Source organism: Xiphophorus couchianus, chromosome 6 (genome assembly GCF_001444195.1).
Source record: "Xiphophorus couchianus chromosome 6, X_couchianus-1.0, whole genome shotgun sequence".
Taxonomy (NCBI): domain Eukaryota; kingdom Metazoa; phylum Chordata; class Actinopteri; order Cyprinodontiformes; family Poeciliidae; genus Xiphophorus; species Xiphophorus couchianus.
Window position 1 is genome coordinate 25,236,210 of NC_040233.1, and position 27,112 is coordinate 25,263,321.

At 33.8% G+C, this 27,112-nt stretch overlaps 1 protein-coding gene across 9 annotated transcripts in view; it reads left to right on the top strand.

Moving 5' to 3' along the window:
- Positions 1-27,112, top strand: part of LOC114146542 (rho GTPase-activating protein 12-like) — a 64,207-nt gene that overhangs the window by 25,788 nt on the left and 11,307 nt on the right. For 2 of the 9 annotated variants that reach the window (XM_028020704.1, XM_028020706.1), the window contains exons 3-6: positions 18,980-19,240; positions 23,043-23,249; positions 24,735-24,815; positions 25,762-25,890. In XM_028020704.1, the coding sequence (XP_027876505.1) occupies positions 18,980-19,240; positions 23,043-23,249; positions 24,735-24,815; positions 25,762-25,890 (678 nt within the window). Of the gene's footprint in view, positions 1-16,532; positions 16,686-18,979; positions 19,241-23,042; positions 23,250-24,734; positions 24,816-25,761; positions 25,891-25,991; positions 26,064-27,112 lie in introns of those variants that run through there. The other 7 variants (XM_028020711.1, XM_028020703.1, XM_028020705.1 and 4 more) reach the window with 7 other exon arrangements.

The following is a 27,112-nucleotide window of genomic DNA, read 5'->3' on the forward strand; positions in this document are numbered from 1 at the left end:
TAAAAATCCTCTGAATTTGATTACTAGATCATTTCTTTTTGCATTGCTCCTCCTTAAGAGATGGTAATCCTTTTATTTTAGTGTTTAACTTTAATTAGCAGTGTTGATCATCGCTAACTAAAAAATTTGTATCGCTAACCCTGAAGCACTAATCATAAACTTTAGTTCTGCTAACATGAAAGTGCTACATTAATGCACTATTTAGAAGAAGCTAATGCTAAAGCACTAACTTGAATCCAAATTATATATGCCATTGAAACACTCCAACTCTAGAAAACCAATTTAATGTTGACTTTACAATTTACATGTTCATTAAAGCCTTCAGATATTGTATTTATGTTTATATCTCGTTCTCTACTGTCCGTGTTTTATTTTATTCCTGTATGTTTCTTGTTTGAAATAAAGTTAATGGACAAAAACGAGAGAGAACGTGAAGAGAGGAAGCTGAACTGCATCGTAAACAGTCGTAAACCCTTTCAAAATAAGAGCATGTATATAAATGCCTAACTACTTCAAAAATTCTTAAAAGTCGATAACCAAAACGTCAACTCAAATGTTAAACTTGTTTCAACTGCAATTTTCGAAAACAGCCAAGTAAATTAGTGCTTTAGAAGTTATCTGATTAAATTAGTTTAGGGGAAGCTAAGTGCGCTAAACGTTTTCAAAGATTAGCTCTTTTATTTGCCCACCGCTATTAGTTAGCATTATTGGTACCAATGAGCTTTTAATTTGCTAATCAGTCAATTTTATGTTTTTTTTTCTACATATTTCTTTTTTCCTAAACAAAATATAAATTAAAAACAGAATTAAAAAATGTATTTGGAAAAATAGCTTTGAATCACATTTTGAGATGGATGGTGAAAATGTTTTTCCAAATAACATTTTGATTTAAAAGGGCATTTATCATTTATTGTAAAAACTTATAAGAATTTTTGATTTATCGTTTTATCAATACATTTCAATTACTTAAAAAATTATGTTTACTATTTTCTCCACTGCAATATATTACCTGAAGTGTGGTTTTTCTAGAAAAATGGTAATATTTTTCTAGAACACTGTTTGTGGTGCTATAAATATTTTTCCATGCAGTCTAAGAAAGAAGTTATAGATTTTAACCTGATTTTTATTGTTATCACAATAGTACCACAGAATATCACAATAAAATTCTTGCCATCTGTAGTACTAAAAAGCAATAAATCTGTGACCAATACAATAAATTCATATTCAATTCAGTTGTTTACCTGTTTTTTGTTAATACTGTCCTGTTAACTAGCAGAAGTCCTTGCATATTTCACGCTAGCCATACTTCCAGAGAGATTTTTTTTCTTCTCTTTATCGTTCTCCTCCTTATCTACAAAAAGCTTCAGTGTCGGGGCATGTGGCTGCAAGGAAGCCAAGATTTCTCTTCTCTGTAGCCGGTGGAGAGAAATATTTGAGGATGGTGGGGAAAAAAAACAAAAAACTTTTTTTCCTCCTTCACCTCCGCTGCATTCTTTAAGGTGTGCAGAAACAAGTCAATACAGGATTCTGCTGTGAATAAATCTTGTATCTGCTAGAATGAGCTGCACAAATGACGAAGAGATGAAAACAAAAGTGTTGACTTCTGATTTTCTACATTTCACTCACTCTGATTTTGATTAGACAAGAAAAATGGCATAAAATAATAACCACTGCTAACTGATAAAGGTTTCCACAGCAGCGACCGTGAATTATTAATGACTTAAATATCTAACTTAGTTTTACAAGGAAATCTGCTGACTGTGGTTCTGTTTAAAAGAGAAAACTTTGCTGTTTTTGCCATCTAACGACATAAAAGTTTTCTTCAAATGTTGCAGCTGAAAGTATTTTAAAAAGATTGGGTCTGGTAGGAAGAGCAGATGATTCTGGTAAAAGTAGTCAACAGAAAAAGCATTTATTGTAAAACTACATTTCACAATTTCCCAGAAAAACAGGTAAATCTGGTTGTGTTTGGTTTTTTTGCAGTTCATTACTCTCAACCAGTTCCTCTGCTCTGCTTCAAACTAAATATTGTGAACTTTTTGTGCTTTGTGTCATTTCATTCAGCAGCTGCTCACCTCTTGACTTGTCTTGTTTTTGCTAGAGTTTAGTTGCTTTTAAATCCACAGATAAAGAAAAGATTAATTCATGCACTTCCTATATTTTATGTGGACAACAAGTGTAAAATTACTATTCGATGCTCTGATCTCCAGTTTTTAAACATTTTTTTGACCTTCATATGCTAATTTTAGCCCATTTCAAAGCTGTAACAAAAGAGCGTTTAACGTTATTCAAAAATAACTTGAGTAATTCATAATTGATATTAGGAGGAGGAGACGTAGCTGTAAAACAGGGTTTTACTGTTATTTTAAAACAGATTATTTAATAGCGGGGTTCTCATTTTAAACAGTCTCTAGCAGTTGGCATGATTAGCACAGTTAGCATTTTCCCTCTGCATTTCTCAGAGATGTTGATTAATAATCATAACTAACTGTAACTGATAGACTTCCAAAGTGTTTGAAATCCATCTATTCATCCTTCTTATGTTCTGGAAGTCTTGCTCTCTCTCCCCCCACCCCGCAGTTTGAATGAATCGCAGCGATGTCTGAGAAAATTAAATTTCATTTTAAAGACCATATTCCAGTCAACAGCTGACTTCCTGGTTTGACTACTATTTTTAAAGAAAAAGATAAATACTTTTGTTTTGCAAAATTAATTTCTCAGTACCAAAACTAGAACTTTTATATTCCCCAAGTTATAAAATAGGACTTTCATCCATTAGACATGAGGAATGGGATCTAAAAAATGTATAAATCAAATTAAAATATTAAACTTTTTTTATAATCGAAACATTCTGGAGAAATTTTTGCAGTCTGTCAGATATGGTGTTCTTCTGAAAGAGTATATTTAATGTCTGAGAAGCCGCTAAGTTGGCAACAGTAGCTGCATTTCCATTACAAATGTACTGAAAAAACACAATTTTGCAATTGCAGTGTTGCCATCACATAAGAAACACAATTAAAATCACACGTTAATAAGTTTATTAGATAAGTCATTTAAAAGAAGCATGCCATGCTGTCAACATCCTACCACTTCCTGTCTTCTTCTACTTCTTCGTTTCCACCAGTAGTAACATCCTGTTGTTGATCATGTCACTCGAGTGATGAAAAAAAGTGTTTCCATTTCAGTTTTGCCAAATACACTGATTTCTGTGCAACCAAAGAAATCACCTCATCCCAGCCCAAAAAACAAGTTGGTTTTTTTTTTAAAATGAGCGTTTCCATTAAACTAATTTATTTTGTAATTCAGACATGTGTAACTATATGCTCAAAGGAAGCACAGCCAGTCTAGTGAATAATTAGTTTTTAAATGATTATTAAGGATATCATTAATTCTGACTTGCCATTTTTAAAAATAAAATGTAAATAACATCAGACTTTTTTTCTATTGTCTTATCACTGAAAAATGCCTGTTTTATTTTATTGCAGAAACAAGCCTCTTGGTTAAAGATGATTTTGAATAAAAAACATGCTAAAGGAATTAATAATTTAGAGTTTTAACTTTATCTACATAATAATGCAGTGATTTGTGATTTGGCAGCACAAACCACCATCTGAGCCCCAGTTACAGATTTACTGGTTTTCCTTCCTGTAAATACATTTCCAAAGCACTATTTAAAGCTTTAGTTGTGCAGATGCTAAAACTGAGCCATTGTTGTGTCACAGCTTCCCTTTTGCACAGTTGCAGTAATCCTTACTTTGTATTTCTTTTATTTCTCCTTCCAAAAATAAAGCTTCCTCTGATTCAGATGCAGCTGAAATTGTTCCATATTTTCTCTCTTTAAATTACAATATTCACGATTGACTAAAAAACATCATTCAAAAGTTGTTTTTGTTTGCTTTTCTGAAGTTAAACTAGTAGTAAAAATGTATACACCCGTCTGAACTGGGTCCATCTGTAAGTAGGTCCTATTCAAAGCACACATCAGACCAGTAACCCAGTTAGCCCAATTAGGCCAGCACTGTATCGCCCTCATAAATCTGGACTGGTTTACGATCATTTCTCCCTAAAGGAGCGTCATAACCTCCGGGAATTTAAAGTTGAATTTGGTTTGATTAGTGGAGTAAACTGGCCTCATTAAAGCCAATATAAATAGAAAAAAGAGAAAGTTTTTGTTATTTTTAGTGTTGTAATATTTGTCTCGCTCTGCTTCACTTACAGTAATCATCTAATTTCTGGGTTTGGTTGTTATTTTTGGTCAAGTTTCTTGTGTGTTTGCCTGAAGTGTGACTCGTTGTTTTTCCACAGCCCACTCATTAGTGTGATCCATTCGCCCACTTTGGGTTTCTGGTACTTTCACAGTTTTTTCTCTCTCTGATTTTCTGTAATTTTTCTGGTTTCTTTTTGTCTTTCAACCAGGTGGTGAAACTTTTTCTTCACAGACATCTGGATAAATACATTCCCACTTCACTTATAATTTTATTTATTTTTTGTCACTTTGTATTTTTTCTTGTTGAAGCCCACATTGCATCTGAGAAAAAGCTAAAAGTGACATGAGGCAGAGAAGTTTTGCTCATTAATCTTAGTTTTGTTATTTTTAAAAGAAAGCATTTAAGTAGGCGATGTTTTGCTTTTTTATGAAGATGAAACTGTTAAACTGTTTTAGCATATTATTATCATTATTAATTTGAAATGTGTTATTTGGTTTCTTAGATATTAAAAGATAGAAAAAAATTATTTATGAGGCAAAATAATGCTTCAACTTTTGACACGCAGTTAGATCTTGATAATTACATTTAACTGATTAAATTATTTGACATTTAGAGTGTTTTAACACGGTTTGATTGCAACACTTGTTGCATTTTCATCTGCCTGTGGGGGCGCTGTACCAAGAACCACTGAAGAAAACGACACTGAGAAGAAGGCACTAAACACAACTTCCTTCTTCACGAAATGTAAACAAAGATGGAGTGGCGTTAGATTTAAGCGGTTGTAGGATTTCTTTTTTGTTTTTGGTAAAAGACAAGTCATTTCTCTCGCTAGCGCTAGGCTTATGCATTTGTTTTGGTTGTATTTACCCAGAATGCCCTGCACTGTAGTGCGCTTCCTGCTTTTGGAGCGGTCTCCCGTCGGCTTGGCATTCACATATGCATTTGAATTGCACAAGAGTTCACTTCAACCAAACCGAACCCGAGGTTTTGTAGATCAGTGTTTCCCAACCCTGGTCCTCAAAGCACACTGTCCTACATGTTTTAGAGGTTTTCCTGCTTTAATTTGCTGATTCAACTGATTGCAGTTCAACAAACACTTGTTAATCAGTCATCAATTGAAATCAGCTGGACTGAAGCAAGGAAATACCTAAAACATGTAGGACAGTGTGCCTTGAGTATCAGGGTTGGGAAACACTGTTGTAGATGGACGAGAGTTTTTTCTCATGTTCACTCCACCCTAAACTGACATTCTCGACAAACGAACTAGAATTTGATTAAAGCGAACTAATCAGGGTGGGTGCAAATGCACCCATAAATTTTAAACTATATTCCTCAATGAAAATGTGTGAAATTAAACAGGATATACTGCATTAACACAAAATCTTACCAAGTATTTTTGTCTAGTTTGTATTGTAAATGTTTTAATACTTTTGAAATTAGACGAAACTAACTGACGAGTAACTTTTCAGCAAGATAATGGAGCTTGTTCTAAGTAAATAATTAATATTGATGACAAAGTATGAGTTCTATTTGCAGATTGATTCACTTATAACAAGACATTTTCCAGTGTAATAAGTGAAATAATCTGCCAGTGGAAATAGTACTTTTTCATGAATCTTAATGAAATCAGATTCATTAAGATTCATGAATTCATTAAGATTCATGAATCTTAATGGATCTGATTTATTAAGATTCATTAAGAAAAAGCTCCTATTTTTTGCCTGAAAGTTACGTATAGGTTAGTTTTAAATTATTTCAAGAATGGTAAGATATTTACACTAGAAGCTAAACAAAGGTAAGCTTTTGTGTTTTTACACTGTAGAGGAATAGACAAAGATGTTGACCCAGAGAACAGAGCCATTCACGAAATGTAAACAAATGTATAATTTTTTTTATATTGTTTGCAGCCACTCACTCATTCTGGAGGCCATTTTTAATGCCTGCACTGATAATCTGCGGTCAGTAACTTATTTCCAAAGAACGATGTAATCCTTGAGGACATTCTTTCTTATTTAATTGAGATTATTGCTGCAGACATTTTGGTTTCTATAAGGATTTGTTCAGAAAGCAGCGAGCATTTAATTAAATTAAGATATTTTCTCACTCGCTCTTGTCCCCTTTTAAGTCAAGAAAGCCTTCTTTGGTAGCTGCAGCTCCCTCTGAGCCGTCTTTCATCTGGTCGTTGATACTGTGCTAAGCTAAAGGCAGCGCGTCTGTGTTGTGGCTCTGTTCTCTGGGTCAACATGGCTTCATTCATGTTCCTGAATACACAAACGCCACATTGGGTCTCCGAAAGACCTTTGTCTGCGTCATGAAAAATAGTTGCCAGTCCTGTTTACAGCTGCTGGTTTTGGTCGTCAGGCACATCTGGATCTAACAGCTCTGTATTGAAACTGTGTGTCATTATATGACCCCAAACATTAGAGAAAAACAGAAATGGTTGCTTGTTCTTATCGTTGTATGGACGCTCAGTTTCTGCTTTAGTCTGTGATTTGAAAACAGCATTTTTGTAAGTTTTAATAACAAACTTTTTGTTTAATTAAAAACTAACAAAATTGTTATGAATCGCATAATAAATCAAAACAAAATCAATCATTTCTATTTGGATAATTGATCGTTTTTCTCTTTTCTGTCTTTTTCTTCCCATTATTGAAACTACTGTCAACTAATTTAGGAATGAATTAATTGTTAACTTGAGTAGACTGACGTAAGAAAAGGCCCCTTATTACTATTCAGAGTAGTAATTGAACCCAAACTGTGCAGAAGATTTATAAACATTGCATTTTACATAAAATAACCTGATTTTTTGGTAAACATGTTCTACACATAACTACTCAGATATCATAGTTTGTTTCTCCTCCTTTAAACTCTGTACAAAAAGAAAGTAAGAAAAAGAAAATCTCAAATTATAAATCAATTGATCAAAAAAAAAAACCCCATGAAGAAACAGATCAGCCCTTCACTGTTACAAGTTGAGCATAAAAGTTGAGCTTTTCACATGTTGTTAGAAGTATTTTTGTTGCTACAAATGCATCAAATGTTGTTGCATTTTAATCAATAAAACAATTATTTTCTTTCAATCATTGAATTGCTTATTTTTATCTTTTTACACATATTTCTAATGGTACATAAAATAAGCTTAAGAAGTTAAATGAAAAATCTTCTAGATGTGCCAAATTTTTAATCTGATTAATCAATTAATCATCAGAATAATCAATTTCTAAAATAATCATTAGTTGCAGCTCTACTAAGAAGTACTGATTATTTACAAGATTAAATATACATTCTAGTCAATCTTGTAAAGTTGCTTCACTTGCTGCTGAACCTGCAGGTCTAAAGTTTTTTTAGAGGATAAAACCAGGAATGCTTTGCAGCATTTGAGCTGAATGCGCCATGCCTGCTGCAGGGGGATTATGCAGCATCGCAAATAAACACACAGCCATGTATGCAGCCATCTGCCTTATTATGCTCCACTCCAATCACTTTGGTGCTTTAAATTAGTCAGTACCTGACGGTGAGTTAAATGCTTTCTCACTCACAAAACCTTTCCTTTTATTCTCTAACTTTTACACTGTGTCAGCGCTGCGCTTGCAGTTTGGGGAGTTAAACTCTTAAGAGACGCTTAAATGCAGCCAAGAAAACTGCAAGTTGTGTAATTGTTCTGCCACTAATTGGTCGTTTTTTGGGACATAAAGCTGCAGGTGTTCTACCTTTCAGTCAAGGTTTCTCCGTTTGCTATTTAGTGGGAAATGTTTGGCAAATTGTGTGAAGGTGTTTCTGTTGACGCGCTCTGCTGCAGGCGGAGAGAAGTAAACATCGCTATCTGGGTGACGCTAAAACCACCTGCGCTTGTTTTCCTTCTGACAGTTTTCATATTTGTTGTTTACACATTAAAATCCCCACCGAGGAGGCTGAATGTGTCAAAAAACATTGGCAAATTTATGGCTTTAAGAAAAAATATCTTGTGTTTATGTCTTTAGATAGCTGTGTGACTGTTTACTGTTTGCTGTTTGGTTTCCTAGGTGAGCTTGAAAGGTTCAAACTGGGGTCGAAAAAGTAAATCAGCTTCCTATTCTTGTTCTGTTTCAGCAGACAACCTTTGAGCAAGGCATTAATACCAACTACGAGAATAACCCAACAGTAGCTTCTGTTAGAACAGAAAAGCATGTTGCTGCCACATTTGTACCATGTCCAACATAAACGTCGGGATTCCTTTATATACATTTTCTTTAAGTATTTTCCAGATTAGTGTAAAAAGAAAAAAGGAAATGCAGCAATGTTTGTTTCCAAATGATATTGTTTATTGTAGGTTATAAAAACATCAATCTGCATGATTTTCTCAACATACGTCCAACTGGAGAAACAAAGAGAAGCTTAAAAATCAAATGAGATGGATTAGCAGCGCTTGCTAACAACTGAGGATGTCATTCAGAATATTACTATGAAATTAAATATAGTCTCTGGTGATCATATATATAGCAGCCAGCATGTTGCACAGCAACAAGCTTCAGTCAGAGACTTCTTCAGATTGGTTGGCACTGACTGCTACTGGAAACCATTTCTGCCTACAGTTTTACCACGCAAAACAATTTTTTTGAAGACACTTGAATAATAAGAATTGCGAAAACATTTAACTCTAAGTATTTTTGTAATTTAATTGTTTTTAACCCTCTGATTAATTTTTTTATCTGTCTCTTACAGCGGCTCTTTAGTTTTAGGTTTATATTTAAGGCAATTTTCAGAAAACGCCTGGAATAAACTTATTCTAGATAAAACCCCTGATGAGTAGTTTGTGTAGCTATTAAATATTAAATGGTGTTTTATGAAGCTCAGTGTAAAGCTGGGCGTTGAACTCTGTTTCTGGATGGTGATTTTGTGAATAATGCTTATTTTATCAGAAAAATTGAACAAATCTGGAGAGTTTCTATATCGTCACTTTAAATCTTTATCCTATTGTGCTGTGTTGGCTCAGCAGAGACAAAAGGTAACCATCCATCTGTGTAAAACATTCATTTTGAGATTGAATTTAAACAGTTTTAGCATTTAAAACATTTTAAAACCATAAATAAAAGCTGAGATCCTTCTATCTTCTTAAATCATCTTTATAAAGTAATAATTAGCTGCTTTCTGGTCCAGTGTCTGCATGTTCGGTGAAGCAATAAATCTTAAACTGAGCGCAGATTGGAGGTGAGAGCTACATGGATTATTTGTCTTGTCGAGTCACTTCCTGTTTCCTGATGTGACCTGAGCCGCCACCACACCTGACATAGCAGCTGCTCACATCTACCTGCATATCTACTGTTTTATTCACACCTCTGGGACTTAGTCAAACAAAACGCGGTATTGTTAATTACACCCTGATGAAATTAAAGGATTAATGACACAATTGAAGCTTTCTGTTGGCCTGAAAAACAATGAAAGTTTACATCTATTACTACTAATGTTTTAAAGTTTATTTTAAAAAAAATTTACTTTAAAACAAGCGAATATAGTTATTTGAAATCCTTGGATTTCAATCCGTTGTTTTGAGGGTTTGGAAAGTGCTTGATTTCTGCATAAAGTCCTTGAAAATGCTTGATATTCAAACTGTACAGTTTTGTAATAAAGTGCAACTTAGCATTTGATTAATAGCCTAAATTTGTAAAACATTATTTACAGCTGAAACCAGATATTTTCATTTTTGCTCACTCTCTTCAGTTTAAATCTGACCAAAAAAAATAATCCTGTTTTATGTCATGAATTATTTTTATTTGCTAAATGTGAGAAAACTTAACAAGAAAATTTTTAAGACATCTTTTTCCTAACTTTGATTATTATTGTGTTTTAGCATTTACCTCAACACGATGTGTTTGAATTGTTACAATGCAATGAATGTTTATTATTTCTAATGGCTCAATTATTACTCATTGATCTGCGTATTTGAAATAAAGTTTGGCTTTTATTTTAAATAAATTAGTGTTTCGTTCTCTGACCAGTCAGGTGGATAGGATGTTAGAGAAACACTTCAAAACAGTGTTTTTGTTTTAGTTTATCCTGTCCTAAATTAGAGTATAGAATACTATTAGACATTATTATTAAGAACTGTAATAAAATATATCATTTAATAGTGAATTGAACTAAAAAGCTCCATTTTTAGTTATTTTGTATTATTTTTATCTCCAAAGCTGAAAAGGTTTGAAAACTTACCCTGAACAAGCTTGAGAAGTGTTTGAATTTTACAATGGGAAACGTGTACAAACCCTGACATATACGGTTTCCGTAGCAACAGTTGTGACGCCGTCTTTGCTCTTCGGTGACTGTTGAAGGACTTCAGCGCATTCATAAGCTCGGCGGCTGCATGTTTGCGTCCACGCCTGCTGGGAATGTCCCAGACAGCTGCCGCTCCAGACTCCTTAAGCGTGACGTAAACTCACATCTGGAGAATTACGCCTCCGCTGCACATCTGTTCAGCGCCGACGTTAATCACTCTGGCTGCCGCACTCCTGTTTAGTCATGCTGATCTCATGATGTTCTCCATGAATGTGAGAAATCACCATAAACAGCTCAAAATGTCAAATATTCTCAGGCTTTACTTATTGAAGAGATTCGGGAAGTAAAAAAAAAACAAAAACCTTTTACTTTGATGGAGGAAGATGATGATATCTTTGCTCTTTTTTTGTTATTATTTACTTGAGCTCTCGATGTTGAGTGCTTTAAACTGTTCACTTGTGCAGTTTCTAATTTGGTTCCAGTATTTTTCAAGACGTTACTTTGCAAAAGATGGTTTTATATTTATTATCGAATACTTTATACTTTGACAAACATAAGTAACATTTAGACCAGCAGTGTCCAAACCTTTTGCACCGAGGGCCAAAATCAACAAGTTTAAAATATTCAGGGGCCAAATTTTAATCTGTTTTGCCCAATTAAAAAAAATATTCGAAAGATAATATTCTCTTTCTTACCTGGAAAATGATAAATAAAACATAATATTTTACGCTTGACTTAATTTTTAGACTCGCTTAACTTTTTTGGGCTTATTATTTTCCATTTTTCAGTACATAAAATGTTTTTACTTTATGCTCAGCAACAAAAATAAGAATTTTCTACTACAAACTTTGCTGTTTTTAAAACTCGCTACATGTTTTGTGGCACAACTTAAGAGAAAAAAAATTAAAACAACCAGGCTAAGCGAAATGCTAACTTTTTGTTGAATTTAACATCTTCTGTTTAAGAAAATATGAACTTGCCACAGAAAATCTCATCCTGAAAAAAGGGTTGGAGGGCTAAATTTGTGCCGTTCTTGCATTGCGGTCATGGACCACACAAAACTAATCCAGGGGCCACTAATGGCTGCACTTGGCCCCCCTGGTTTAGAGCTCTTTCTGTCCTCTTTTTGGACAAACAGTCATATATTTTCCCTCGTTTTCTCTTTCATTCAGTTTCTTCTCTTTCCTTCACTTTTATTGTTTCCGACGTTTGACTCATTTGTGACTCATTGAGAAACAGAAGCTAGTCAGTGTTGGAGTAAAAACAAGAACACGAGTCACATTTTGGGACCGTTTCTGACAGAGTTTGGTACTGTGACAAGTCTACTTAAAAAATAAACTCCACATTGATCTTGATTTACAACATATTGTCAATGTCTCGTCTTTTGTAGACAAACTACAGTAGTTTGTTGTCTTGCAGCCTGTTGGGTTGTTGCCTTTTCCTGATTTCAGCTCCATAGAGTCACTTGGAGTTCAGACTTCCTGCAGGCTGGTCATTGTTTTTTCTCTGCTTCATTTAGCTAAAACCAGCAAACAGAAGTGTTTTGTTTCTAATCGTCCTCGCTTTTCGACCCAGGCGGATTTACTGACGTCACTGCATGGAAAAGACATAAACGGGTCTGAACTAATTCAGGTTCACTTTGGGACTTCTCTGTAACCTTTCTGTTCAGTTTGTTTCTGCTACTTTCCTTTGAATGTTTTCCATTTTATGCAGTCAGTGTTTTTGACGTCCAAGTGTACTGGGATATGGCAAGCTGTTCCAGCATACAATCTGTAATTACATTCGAGAGATCTAAAAAATGAAATAAATCTGTGTTTTGTTTTTACTAATTCAGGATATCAGTAGTGTTATTCTGACTGTAGTTAAACTATTCATTCAATATATCTGAAATAGAAAAACCATCTAATTACAGACAAAAATACGTCTGTATTCATATTCTGACCAATAATTCAAGATTATCTTAAATTACATTGTGACGAATCAAAACTCCATTCAAGATATTTTAAAAGGATATATATTTAATATCTAATATTAGATATGTCGTAATTTGAAGGGTAAACACATCCTTACTTACAATTCAAGATCTCTCAAACGTAAAAATAAATTTTTTAGATATCTGAATTAAGAATTGTGTGTAAGCCTCCCTTGAACTGCCATTGACTATAAAATTATGCAAATTGGAATTATAAAAATAAATTCTGTTAATTGAAACACGTGAATTTTGGAAATAATCACATTTTTTTATCAAAAGTTTTTGTTCTAGGATGAGGTGGTTTTTCGGATATATAACTGAAACATTTGAAATGGAAACACTTTTTTTTTTTTTGCATCATGTTTCATGTGATCAACAACCGAATGTTACTACTGGATGTTTAAAGGCTTAGTGCATGAACAAACTTATCCACAAGTGACTTTAAGTGCATTTTTTATTTAATGGAAACATCACAACTAAAAATGATACTGACAACCCAGTTCCAAGCTGAAAATGGATGCATTTTAAAAAAACATTTATTTAAATTTCTTTTTGAGTTTTTTATTGTTTAATTTAATTTCACAATGTTAAGTAAATCTGTGGTGATTATTTCTTTTACTAATTCAAGATATCAGTAATGTTATTCTCTAATTCATTTGGAGATATCTTAAAAGACATTTTCACTAGTCAAATTTATAATTCCAGATATCTCTCATTTATGTTTGCCTTGTCATTATTTGCTTTCAAGATATTTGCAATTTAATTTGCACTAGTTAAATCTATGTACATCTTACCTAAAAATACATTTAAAATAGCTTTAATTAGAATTATGACTAGCCAGAGCAAAAAGTGAGAACTTAAAATCACTATATGACTATGGTCATAATTTTATAGTGACTGAAATATATGTTTCAGATAACCAATAATTAATTGAGATATCTTGAATTAGAGTTTAGGTACAAATTAATAGTAAATCTGATGTCATCTATACTAGTTTTAGAGATATCGCAAATAGGTATTTTGTCTAGTCAAAATATAATTAGAGACATCTTAATTTACTAATTAGTCTAGTCATAAACCAACTTCAGATCTCTAGAGTGCAAGTGTGGTGGATTTGATTTTATGCTAAAACAGCTTGCCATACTGGGAAACATTTAGTCAAATATAATAGAAAACCCAGCTAATACATTTTCCAGCAGTTTGCAGAAGTTTTCCTCTCCTGTTGTAGATTACTTCAGAGAACACAGCCTGGGTGTGTGTGATGTGTGTGTTCAGCTGATCTGATAAAAAACCTGACTTCCCGTTTCAGGCTGGTGATGTCACAGCTCCATTCTGGTTTCACTGGTCGGATAAAAACTCGTAGAGTTTGGCAGCAACTACTTCCCAACATTTAGAGAGAAACTAATGACGCAAAAAGTGACTTCTTGTAGCTCAAGATACTTCAATAATTTAAATTATATCTTTGAAATCTGGAGAAATTAATTTCTAGAGATTCGATTTCATGCATTTTATTTAAAAAATAAATTTTTGTAACTGGTGTGATGTCTTTTCCAACAAGAGGAATGCTAAAAGGAAGAAATCCCACCAGAGTTATAAAGGTTTTGGGTTTTCATTGTAGTTTTATTTCATTTTTAATTTAGTTCATTTTGATTACTTTGTAGAGTGTTTTTAATCGTTTTTATTAGTTAAATATTGTTACATTTTTATTAGTTCGTAGTTTTTCCATACTTTGGGTAATTTACTTCAAAATATACTTCAATACATTTTTACTCTAATAAAAATAAAACATAACCATCAAAGAAATTACTCAAGTAAGAGTAAAAACGTATTTGGTAAAAAAAAAAAAAAAAGTTTCCTCTAGTTCTGAGTAACTGATCAAATTATCAATCATTTAATGTTTTAAAATTACATAAGATACGATTAAAATATAAAGTTAAGTGGAAATTTTGGTATTTTAAGGACAGAATTACAATAATACAAAGTAAAAATAAAATCAGGCTAAAGGACATTTTTCCAAATTAGTTGCTTTCAGTAAAAAACTTAAACAAAAACTGCAGTGTGATTTTTGTTTTTCATTCAGTGAGAGTCCAGAAATTTTACTGAAGTAAAATTACAAATACTTCATAATAAATTTACTCGAGTAAAAGTAAATAAGTACAAAGTAGTAAAAGTATATTTTTTTTTCCAAAAAAAGTTAGTAGATGTAAGTAGTACTCTGTTCCTGGTGGGATTAGCAGCTCAGCGTTTATCAGGGGGAAATATTTTCTCTGACTTGTTGTGGCTTGCAGAAACGGTTCATGTGTCGCTCGGCGGAGCTGCAGGATTGCTGTGTTTGTTTGCTTGTGTCCTTTTTGTCCCTGCGGTATGCAGCAGAGCAGGTTTTTCTGGGTCAAACAGAAAACAGGAGGGACGATGACAAACGCCGCCTCTTCCTCTTCCTCTTCCTCTTGGGTCACCAGCATGTCCTGCTGAAGGCTGATTTTGTTGTCAGTCTGCCCCCTACAGGAAAAACATGGCATTTCTTCTCAAGTGAATCAGTGATGAAGGATTCATGTTGCAGATGAAACAAACGGGAGTTTCAGTCATTACTCTGGACTTTTTTTAAACCTTTTCTTGTGATTTTCTGTCATCTTGTATTTAGAGATGCACTGATTTTACCGATTGATGCCAATTTCTACTTTTCTGAGAACCGTGACAGGATTTTAGGTCCAGTTTTAAACTGGACTCTATCCATCCATCCATCCCTCCATCCATCCATCCATCTAATCATCCATCCAGTTCTGCTCCCAGTTTGATCCAGTGCCCAGTTAAATCCTTTGCAACCTTTTTACAGCAGCAGGCATTTAGCAGCTCTGACTGAATCAAAGCTGCATCTGAATTCACTGTCTCACTTCAGAGCCACGTTTAATGAGCAGAGCAAAAAATACCAGCAGAGATGAAACTGCTGACTTTTCTGAATGAAGAGCAATTGTCTTATCAGTACAGCCTGCAGCGCTGCATAATAATCAAGTGGTTCAGAACAAAAAAACTGACAAATTGGAGGGGTTTTTTAAAAATAAAAAAAATTAAAATGGTACTATTATTAGACTGAGTACAGATTTAGTATTTCATCAAGTCTGTAGTTTTTACAGTAAATGTTGAGCCTAATTGTTTAAATCTGTGCCCATGTTTCAGTTTTTACTGCAGCACAAAATGCAGTCATCCTGGTGTTTTCAGTTGTGGTTCCTGTGGATCTTTCAGTTGTGTTTGGTTACCTTGGTTTCCTTTTCTGTCCTCAGTTTGCTCATTTTATTTGTCCAAAGATTAAACAAAGAAGACACAAGAGAGGCGCTTGAGCGTATTAATAATACTTTATTTAACTGAGCAAAACTAAACATTTTGTAGTTTGTGCTGGAGATGCATTGATCAGGTTTTTATTCCCTGAGACTGATTAAGTTTTTTTACTCTGAAGTCTGATCAGATTCTGGAATAATTTAATTTCTGCTCTAGAGCAAGAAAAAAAGGAGCTAGTGTTATTTTATAATTTATATATTTTTGATGGATGGATGGAAGATTGGATGATGGATGGATGGATGGATGATTGGACGGATGGGTGGGCGGATGGATGGATGGATTAATGATTGGATGGATGGATGGATGGATGGATGGATAGATAGATGGATTAATGATTGGACCAATGGATGGATGGATGATGGATGGATGGATTCAGAACTAATCTGCAGAATGTGTCTTTTTTTCATTGGACTTAGTCAGAATATTCAATGAAATAACCGATTACTAAAATAAGTGTTAGCTGCAGAGACTCTTATGTAGGAGTTGAGTAACTTTCTTTTAAAGTGGTATTTTATGTTTATTTGCAGAAATTATTTGCTTCTAGTTGGCAGAAATTTGCAGCTTCAGGGTTGAATAGTTTTAGGTGGAACTGTAAATACAGCACAGATTTATTGGGACAGAAGTTGAACACGTGTCCAAACAGTGTTTTCCACATCTTGAGACATAATGTGGTTCTGCGGGTCACCGCCCCTCTGCCCACCATGACTTCCCCTTCGACACATCCACTCTAAGTCACATGCTAAAGGAAGATGGAGTCAGTACGGTGTCATCACGGTTTCACGATGGACTTCCTGACATGAAGTCAAAACAAAAAGCAGGAGCAAATGGCAGCGACGCGTTTCAGGAGAAGTCTGTTGCGAGCCATCTCGATGCACAGAGAGGACGATGAGGCGTTTGCTAGTTTATCACCAGCAGAGCCGGAGGTAACCTTTCACTTTGTTTGATTTCTCCAGCAGGAACGGCTGTAAATCCTCCGATATACTGTACATGCAGCGTGTGCTTCCTGAGGCCGGGTGCCTCATTAAGCCGTGGCTGAGACCACCAGGCGTTTCATTCTCATATGTTCCTCCAGGCTGTTTGTTCGGCTCCTGCATATTTCATTTCTATTGATCTCCATGCAATAAAAATCATCACAGGACCCAGTGTTAGCGCCTTGGAGCTCTGGTATTATTTATGGCTCCTTGTCACTGTGACCAGGCGACTTTAAATAATTTTGAGACGTCCCTCAATGAATTCATCAGATTTTGTTTTTTATATATTATTTTTTACATTTATTTTTTTTATCAACAGAAGAATGAGTCTGTTATTTTGTTTTTATTTAAAACAATTTTTTAATAAAAACATTAGTTTTTATTTTTAATCTATTTATTTTTTAAATCCAGTTAATAGTATGAATATAATATTTTAGATTTTATTTTTGTTTGTGTAGCATTCATTTTTATCACAAAAAATCAATTAAAATTTTTTTTTTAATGTTATTTTTGTCAAAAAGGGATAAATCTTTAGTTTTTTCTTTATTTTATTTTATTTATTTATTTATTGTATTTTTTTGTCTATAAAATATGTAATGAAACAACAACAAATCTGCTGTTTTTGTGGGTTGTGGCTGATCTTCGGCCACAGATTGTCCTTGTTTGTGTCATTCATTTATGATGCAAGAAATTCATTTAACTGATTAATAATAACTGCATTTGTTACCCCAAAGCATTTATTAATGACATCTGTGGAGAAACTGAACTGTTTAACCTAAATAAAACTAAAAACTTGCAGAATCTCCAACTTATCTGAATAGCGACCTTCACTCACCAGCTGTCCAACCTTTAACTTTTACTAACCTACAGTTTAAATCTAGTTTTATGAATGGCAGCTTTATAAATTTTAAATCTCAGGCTCAAAAAGACGTCGTCAGGTTTTACGGTAACAGATTTAAAGTTTTTCTGTTTCTAGCTGCAGGAATCAGTGTGTCTAAACTGTCTTCCTAATGTTCTGCACACGTCTTGAGTTTTACTTCCTCTTTTCCAAACCTCGCTTACGTCTGTGGCATCCAGAGTTATATAAAAGCAGCTTCTCTTCTTTCCTCCTGCTCTGTGCTCAAATTATTACTGATCCCTACAAAAAATCTCATAGTGTAATTTTTCTCTAATATTTTGCCACTTAAGTATACAATAAAGGAGACGCTATTATTTTTTCCTTTTTTTATGTTTATGGGATTTAGCAGCCAAAACTTCTTTCCATGAGGGATGAAATTTTAAACACAATTTGTTGGGGCCAAAACGTTGGGGGAGTTTTTCAGCATAAATAAAAATGATTACAATTTGTTTTACAAATTTATAGAGTTTATATTATCTTTTTTATAACAAGCTAAGTATGCAAGATTTTATTTAAAACAACACAAAAAGGGCTGCAACTATCAATTATTTTTGACGATTAATCGGATTAAAAACTGGCACAATTTAACCACTTAAACCTTTTTATTCAATATTACAAATGTATACTACATATCTTTGTACAGTTTTTTTTAATTACTCCTCTGAATTAGTTGTTTTTTCCATTAAATGGCCCTACACCAGTTAATGATTGTTCTATTACTAAATTAGTTGAAGATTATTTCCGTAATCGAGTAATCATGCTTAATATATGGTTATTCATCATTATTTGATTTTAGTCATGATTAAAACATGATTAATCACCATTAATGCGATTAATTGTTTCAGTCCCAAAGTGACATGTAGATTGTATGATTTTGTTTTAACAAATACACATTTTACAATTTTTTTTTAGGTTGGTTTTTGTTTTTCAGTTGCTGTTACCTCAGAAAACGTTCACATTATGTATTGATACTGAGATCAAATTACACTCAACTGGACTCTTAATTACTAATTATTGAGCTTCTGATGATTGGTTTCACTGAATTTTGTTTTTAGTTATCAGAACAAAATGGTGCCTTCTGCATTTTTCCGGTTGTTATTGATTAATGAATAAATAAATACACAGAGACCCATTTATCATTCTCTTTCCACTTCATGTTTACTCTCTATCAGATCAAATCCCATTTAAATTTAACATTTCGGTTCGTAGAAAATGGGGAAAATATTTATTTTCAGATAAGTTTCCACAGGCTCACTTCTACACATTTTGAATTAGTTTAATTGTAGAAATCTCATTCAGTTTCCAGAAACGTATTCATAACCAATTTGCTTCCTTTTTTAATCCTCAGACTGGATCTACGTCGGGCCAAGGCGTCTCCGAATCTCCGGTCTACACCAACCTCCAGGAGCTGAAAATCAGCAAAAAGAGCCAACCGCCCCTGCCGTCCGGCTCGCCTCTTCACGTCACCGGCGACTGGGAGACGTACACGGACCACAGCGGCAGACATTACTACTGCAACCGATCCACCCACGAGAGGACCTGGAAACCCCCGCGGACCAAAGATGGCGTTGTCGGGAATGACAAACACAGCGCTGGGGAAAGCTCTGAGGTAAAGTTCACGTCCATCAGGACAATAATAACCAGTGTACGGCATAGTAAGGATCATTGACTGGCTTTTAGTTGTTGTGAAGAAATTTATAAATGATGGAACTGTAAAAACACACGATTTTACCAAGTATTTTTGGTCTAATTTCTAGTGCAAATAACTTTGTACACTTGAAATAAGAGAAAAATTAGCTAAAAGTAACTTCTCAGAAAAATGTAGGAACTTGTTTTAAGTCAATAATTCCTTAATATTGATAAAAAGATCCGTCGTATTATTTCACTTATAACTAGAAATGTTTCAATATTAAGAAATTGTTGACCTAAAATAACCTGCTGTATCTTACCAAAAAGTTACTTGTAAGTTAGTTTTGTCATATTTGGACTAGAAACTAGAATACTTGGTGCTTGTGTTTTTGTAGCGCAGTTCCTGTAATAATAATCATATTATACTCTTAAGTTGAGGGAAAGTCTGAGAAAGCTATTTATGTTCCCTCAACCTGGATCCAAATGGATTTGGAACCATTTTAAAAGCTTCATAACAATCTTTTAAAACTTCCCAATCTGTGTATTTTATTATATAGTAAGGAACACCTAGTAGTACCATAGGCAGTATGCTGTATGTATGTATGCTCTTCCAAACGCTTATTTTTGTTAACTTGTTGGACAAGTTAACAAACTACCTGGAAAGCTTAAAACTACCTGGATTTCTTCACACTCAGTTTCCAAAAAATCTTTTAAAGTTCTCTTTAGAGCTGCTTTACGTTTTTAGTCAACAATTTTCCAGCGTTTCACTGCGAAGTATCTCATGTAACAAGCGCAACCGATGCGCAGTTCCACCAGGTGTTTGCTAATTGCTGCTGGCTAGCCTAAAGGAGCAGAGTGGGAGCGTCGCGTGTGTGAGACGGAAACTTGGTAGCTTGGAAACTGCAGCTTTGAGGAGGAGCTGCGCCTTGAAGGCGGGGCTAGGTCCACCCAGGCGTTTTGCAGAGCTAAATGGTTGCCATGGAGATTAAATGATTTCTCAGACATGCCAGAAAGAATTAAAGCAACACTCCAAGTACGTTTTTGTTGAGGAAATAGCATTATAACATGATGTAAAGCTAAAAAGAGCTGATTTTGCAAAATACTGCTCCTTTAAGTCCCTGTAGGATCGTTGTCATACAGGGACTCTGATTTAAAGAGATCAGGCCTTTTCTGTTGTTGCACCTCAATAATGGAACAACTGTTAGATAAACGTCTTCTGTTGCTGCTTTTAAATCTCTCTTTAAAAAAGCACGCTGGTTTTCAGTTACTTTTGTTGTTTTCTATTTTGTAATTTTCTGGTCTTTTTAATGCGTCTTATTCTGTGCTTAATGTTTTATTTTATCAATATTTATTTCATCCTATTGCATAGCACTTTGGGTAAACATATTGTCTTTTTAATGTACTTTATAAATAAAATGGAATGGTTTGTTAAATAGCTTTACCAAATATTTAAAAATGTGTCTGAAAATGAACTCAAAACACAAATAAGAAATAAAAATAAACCTTATGGGATACCACTGATCACAGCGGAAGAAAAACCAGCTGCTTTAAGTAAAAAACAGAATAAAATAACAGAAGATTCAAGATTTTTTTCACAGTACTGTAAAACTATGAGGCTCAGTGAAAACGCAATGCTAGCATAAACCAAACAGAAAGTGACAAAGTAACGTCCTTTGTTGATTAGTTTCCATGGTTACCTCTTTGCTGCAGATTTGTACGATTGCAAGGATCGCTTCCTCTCGTTCTGTGTTGCTAAACACACACAGAATAATTTTTCTCCATCTGTAGAGTTTGCAGAACTTAGTGCAGAATAGTTTAAAGAGTTAACAGCCGATTTATTACATAATTATTTTAGTTATCAATCATTCTATGGGTTATTCTGACAATCAGATAAAAACAGACATTCGGGTTTTTTTTTCAACTAATCACTTAAGATTATTTTATGTAATATTAAAAATTAAACTTAAATAAGCCCTTAACATCAGTACAGTGTTGGGCAGATTTTTTTTTAAATTAACCAATTCATAAAAGGATAGCAAAAGTTTCTTAATTGGATAATTTTACAGAATTTGAACCATTTGAAGCTAAAACACTGGATGAGTCGGAGGTAGAAAATACTTACAAATAATGTTTTTTATCTAAAATGCTTAACTTATTTATATATATATATCTATATCTATATATAGATAACTACATATATATACTGTATCTATATATATAGATATACAGTATATATACTGTATATAGATATATATAGTACGGTTTCCGATTAATTACTGCTTTGACAATATTGTTGTTTCAGTAACTGCCTTTTTTTTAGCCTGTGTCCTCCTAAATTAGTTGATGATCATACAAGTAATCGATTATTCATGACTAATCCGATTAATCTTTTCAGCCCTAGTGACTACCATGTTAAATTGTGTGCAGTATTTGTCACCTAACTGCTTTCTGAAAACAACTAGCATATCTTATAAATACTTTCTACCCTCTACTCCAAATTAGGCCTAAATACAAGCTGGATGAAATCAAGATTTTATTGTTCGTACCATTAATCTGACAGAATGAAGTTGCTGTCAGCTCTGACTATTAGTTATTTGGCTCATCAGAAGAAAAAAATAATAATCTGACAGAGTAGAAGTTTCTTTTTTTCTCTCTCTTTTTGACAAGCATCTCATTAAATCCTTGCAGCAGCGTAATTAGTTCCTAAACTGATCTGAAATTGGACTGCTGCGTTTTCCTTCTAACGAGCTGACTGCAGCTCATCAGCAGCGAGTGTGATTACAATCAAAACACACTTTCTGTTTTTTTTTCTCAAAACGCACTCTGGAGTGACATCCCATCAAATAAGTTTGCTTCCCTTGACTGTAAGATCACTGCAAAAACACACAAATTAAGTATTTAGGTCTACTTTCTAGTGCAAGTATCTTATTACTCTTCAAATAGGACGAAAATAGCCTGATAAATAAAATATGTCTACATGACACTTTTGAAAAAAAAACTGAACAAACCTTTAAAAATACACACCTTATAGGATCAGTCGATAAGGTTTCTTCTTTTAGGTTTAAGAAAATGAAAAACAGAAGTTTGTGAAAGAGAGAATGTAAAACAATTAAAAGTTAAGGATAAAAATATGCCATAATTTGTGGTAAGATAGCAAAACACACAGAGAAACTATTATTATTATTATTATTATTATTTATTTAACTTCCTAATAGTTTTATATATTGTTTAGAAAAAGACTATGTAGGAAAAAATGTTGCAAATTAACTTACTATGTAAGCTTCATGATATAGACATGGGACCGCTGTTTTATTCAATTTGACTGTTATTGTGTGTCTATTCAATAAACCTAATAAATAAATAAATAAAACATAAAATCCCAAAACAAGTAAATGTGAAAATTACAGCATAGTAAAAACCCTCCTAAAAGTACATTTTCAAGTAAATGTCCCTGAGTAAATGTAACCCTCCTAAAAGTACATTTTCAAGTAAATGTCCCTGAGTAAATGTAACCAGTTTCTACCCACACAGAATTTAGATGTGTGCACTAGAAACTAGACAAAATACTTTGGTGTTTTTGCAGTGATATGTTCTGATTCATCAAACGACTGCACCACACTGCCACCTACAGGCCAAAAGCATAAACTTTACTCAGTGTCAGTGCCTCCGGTTTACACTTCCTCCTCTGTTTTAATGGTGGTGGGCTGTTTCTGCTAAATCACTGCATGACTGTCCTCTGTCCCTCTGGTGAAAGATGCTCTCTGTTTTCCCTCTGATGGTAGACTACTCCTCTCTCGCTCTCGCCATCTTTCCTTCCCTTCCTGTCGCTGTCCGTCGGAGGACTCCAGCCTCTGTCCTCAGAGGACGCCTGCTTCAGCACCTACTCTAGCCAGTTGGACAGCCTGTATGGCTCGCCGCTGAGCGGCTGGTCAGAGGAGATGGACGAACACGGACACACGCTGTACGTCAGCGACTATACGAACGAGAAGGTACTGCCGAGCTGCTGCTGCTGTCTCTGCTGGGTGTTTGGTACTGCATGCTGGACCTGGTTCCTCTGGTTAATTAGAGTAAAAAACTTCCTCTTACAGGGTGGGATTCTGACTTTTTTTAAATTCTGCATTGCTTTGACATTACTGGGACATATGGAAGAGGTTTAGGACCACTGGAAAAGAATTTTGACTCTTTGTCTCTCCAAATTCTGACTTAAATCTGAGATCAAAAGTCAGAAGCCTGAGAAATAATCCTGAAAAAAGGTCAGAATTCTGACAGAAAAAGCAGAATACTGAGAATCAAAGTCAGAATTCTGCAAAAAATTATAACAGAATTTAATTTTGAGATTAAAATAGAATTCTGCAAAAGAGTCAGAATTTTGAGAATTAGTTGGAATTCTGCAAAAAAAAAATAATTTTGAGATTAAAGTCAGAATTCTGCAAAAAAAATAATTTTGAAATTAAAGTCAGAATTCTGCCAAAAAAAAAAAAAAAAAAAAGTCGGAATTCTGAGAGTTAAAGTTGGAATTTTGAGAATTAAAATTGGAATTCTGGGAATAGAATTAGAATGATTAATTTCAGTCAAAAATTAATCTGTGAAAATTCTGAGATTAAATTTGAAATTCTGTGAAACAAAGTCAAAATTCTGTGGAAAAAAAGTTAACTTTCTGAGATTAAATGTGATGATGATCAATGTTTTTTACTTTAATTTATTAAGCGGCCCTAGTCCTTTTCCATTAGGGCAACACAAAAGAAATGACAGCCAAATTTCTATTTCTACCAGAAAACGTAGCAAAAAGATTTTTGTAGTTTTTTTTTGTAGCATCCTCTGTATATTGTGCATTTAATTTGAGCAGGAAGGTCATTTATCCTTAACACAACTTGCTTCAATGTAATGAGTATTTATTATTCCTAATGGCTCAGTTGCTTATTGATTGTGTCATATTTTAAACAAAGTTATTGAAATAGCTTTTTTTGTTTATTTATTTGTTTTTGTTAAATTTGTGGTTTGTTCTTGGACCAATCAGGTTTATAGTGTGTGTGTGTGAGACATTTACAAACCACAAAATGTTATATTTTAGTTTCCTTTGACTCTATCGCAGAATGTAGAATACTATTACAAGATATGATCAATAACGGTATTAAATGATATTGTATAATAGTAAATTGAAACTTCTTTTTTTAGTTAATTTGTATAGATTTTATCTCCAGTGTGGTGCTGGAAAGGTTTTAAAGCTTACCTTGAAAGTGCTTGAAAAGTGCTGATTGACCTAGTTTTTGTGGGGATTATAGTAAATTTCCTCTTGCAGTGTAACTGATTTTTTTTTTTTTTTTTTTTTTTGCACTGGCTCGACCATCCTGGGACAATATTACAAAACAACAAAGTTGCAAAACAGAAAACAGGAAATTATTTTCTCTTCCGTGTCTGTTTTATTATAATTTTCTTTATATATTTTATTTTTCCTTTACTTTTTGCGCTGCTAGTGGTTAAAACATGTCGATGACCAGGGAAGGCCTTATTACTACAGCGCTGACGGCTCCAGGTCAGAATGGGAGCTGCCGAAGGTAAGACGCTGGGAAATAAAAGTTAAAAAATAATAAAAAAAATTTTAAAAAGATGAAACACCAAGTTTTAACTTTGCTTATGATTTTTCTAAATATTAATTAATTTAATAGTTTTAGTTTTTATTAATAGTTTGGTGAAAAAAGCAGGAAAATGTGGCGACTAATTTAATGTTTTGTAGTTTGTCAGAGGAAAAAATTTAATTTTTTATTTTTTGGTTAGATTTTTATTTGCAGGGTGAAAAAATATTTTCTTCTCTAAACTGAAATTGTTGGAAAAATATATATTTTTAATGACCTTCGTTCAGTAGATGCACAGACTGATCATCGTATCTTTTTTACATCAACTTTTCAAAAGATTTAAAGTTAATTAACAAGAAGTGATCATTTAATTTTTTTAGTGTTTATCCATTTTTCAGTGCATCTGTCCATCCAACTGTTAATTCATCTGTTTATCAGTCCATTCGTTAATCCATCCATCCATCCATCCATCTTTCTGTTGATGGATGGATGCATCCTCTCATCTCTTTGTTTTTCTCTTCATCCATCCATCTGTTTATCCTTCTATTCATCCATCATCCTCCCATCCCTTCATTTTTAAATCCATCCATCCATCTGAAATTGATTTTTTTCCCCATCTATCTATCCTTTCATGCGTCTTTCTGTTCATCATTCTGTCATCCCTTCATTTTTCAATGTATCCATCCATTTGTCCATTTTTCTCTTCATCCTCTCATCTCCTTGTTCTTCCATCCGTTCATCATATTTTTATTTGAATACTTGAAGGTAATTCTGTCATTCCTTAGAAACTCTGGGAACAGAAAATTTACCAATTTGCTGAAAAATCTTCACATTTTCAGTTTCATTCTTTAATTAATATCTCATCATATTCAGAAGAAAAATAATTTCAGTTTGGTTTTTGTTTTTCTTTTTTCCTCCTCTCCTGCAGTACAACCTGTCGCCACCTCAGCCGGCCGGAGACGGACCGAAGAGCCGCAGTTTGGACCGGAACAACGTCGAGCCCATCGTCTTGACAAAATGGAGGCACAGCGCCTACGTCCTGGAGTCGAACGAAAAGGTCTCTGCCTTCAAAAATATAACCCAGAAAACGCCGTAGAGAACAAAACCAATTAAGCTTTGACATAACCAGATCTTAGCTGCAGACTCATTCCTTTGCAGCAGCTGTTAAAAAGCAGGCGGGCCCGCTCGGCCCGCTCCGGTTCTGCTCGCCAACACCCGTACAAACAGCAAGTCAGTAGTCGGCCCCTTTGGGGAGGAACAGTTCCCCATTCATCTGTCCAAACACAATCAGCTTGCATGAAGATGATCGAACAACTAAAGTGACGATTTGATCTGTTCACTGCAAAAACACAAAATATTACAAAGTATTTTTATCTAGTTTCTAGTGCAAATGTCTCAGTTTTGTCTTATTTCAGGCATACTAGCTTGCAAGTAATTTTTCAGCAAGATATAAGAGTAAAAACTCCTGTAAATTGATGAAGAAGTTGTAGTTCTACTGTCAGATTACTTCACTTATTACATGGTAGAAATGTCTTGTTAGAAGTGAAATCAATATAAAGGAATTATTGACGGAAAAAGCTCCTGTATCTTAGTGAAAAGTTACTTGCAAGTTAGATTTATCTTATTTTAAGTGCACTAAAATATTTACACTATATACTGCACCAGAAATACTTCAGATTTTGTGATTTTGTAGTGTTCTGCTGTTACCTGATACACACACTGCAAAACACAAAATCTTACCCATAATTTTTGTCAATTTTGTGGTGCGGATATTTTAGTACACTTGAATTAACTTAAAAGTAACTTTGCAGCAAGATGTAGGAGCATTTTTAAGTGAATAATTCCTTGATAAAGTTCTACTGGCAGACTATTTCACTTATGGGAAAAATGTCTTGTTATAAATGAAATAATCTGCCAGTTTTCATCAATAGAAAGGAATTATTGACATAAAAAAGCTTCTTTATCTTGGTGAAAAGTTACTTGCAAGTTAATTTTTTCTTATTTCAAGTGAACTAAGATACTTGCACTTGAAACGACAAAAATACTTGGTAGGATCTTTTTGTTTTTGCAGTGCAGAGTAAATCAAGTCAAATTGAATTAAAAGTATTTTAGTGATCCCAATGTTTTTGCAGCTCATATTAATTCAAAGTTTTTGTAGATGGTGATTTTTCAGCTGGATTAAATTTTACATGGATTCTACATGCTGGGTTAATATAAAAGTGTTTCTCTGAACAGATTTATTAATAATCCATTTCTGCTTTTTACTCAGAGCTTCTTGA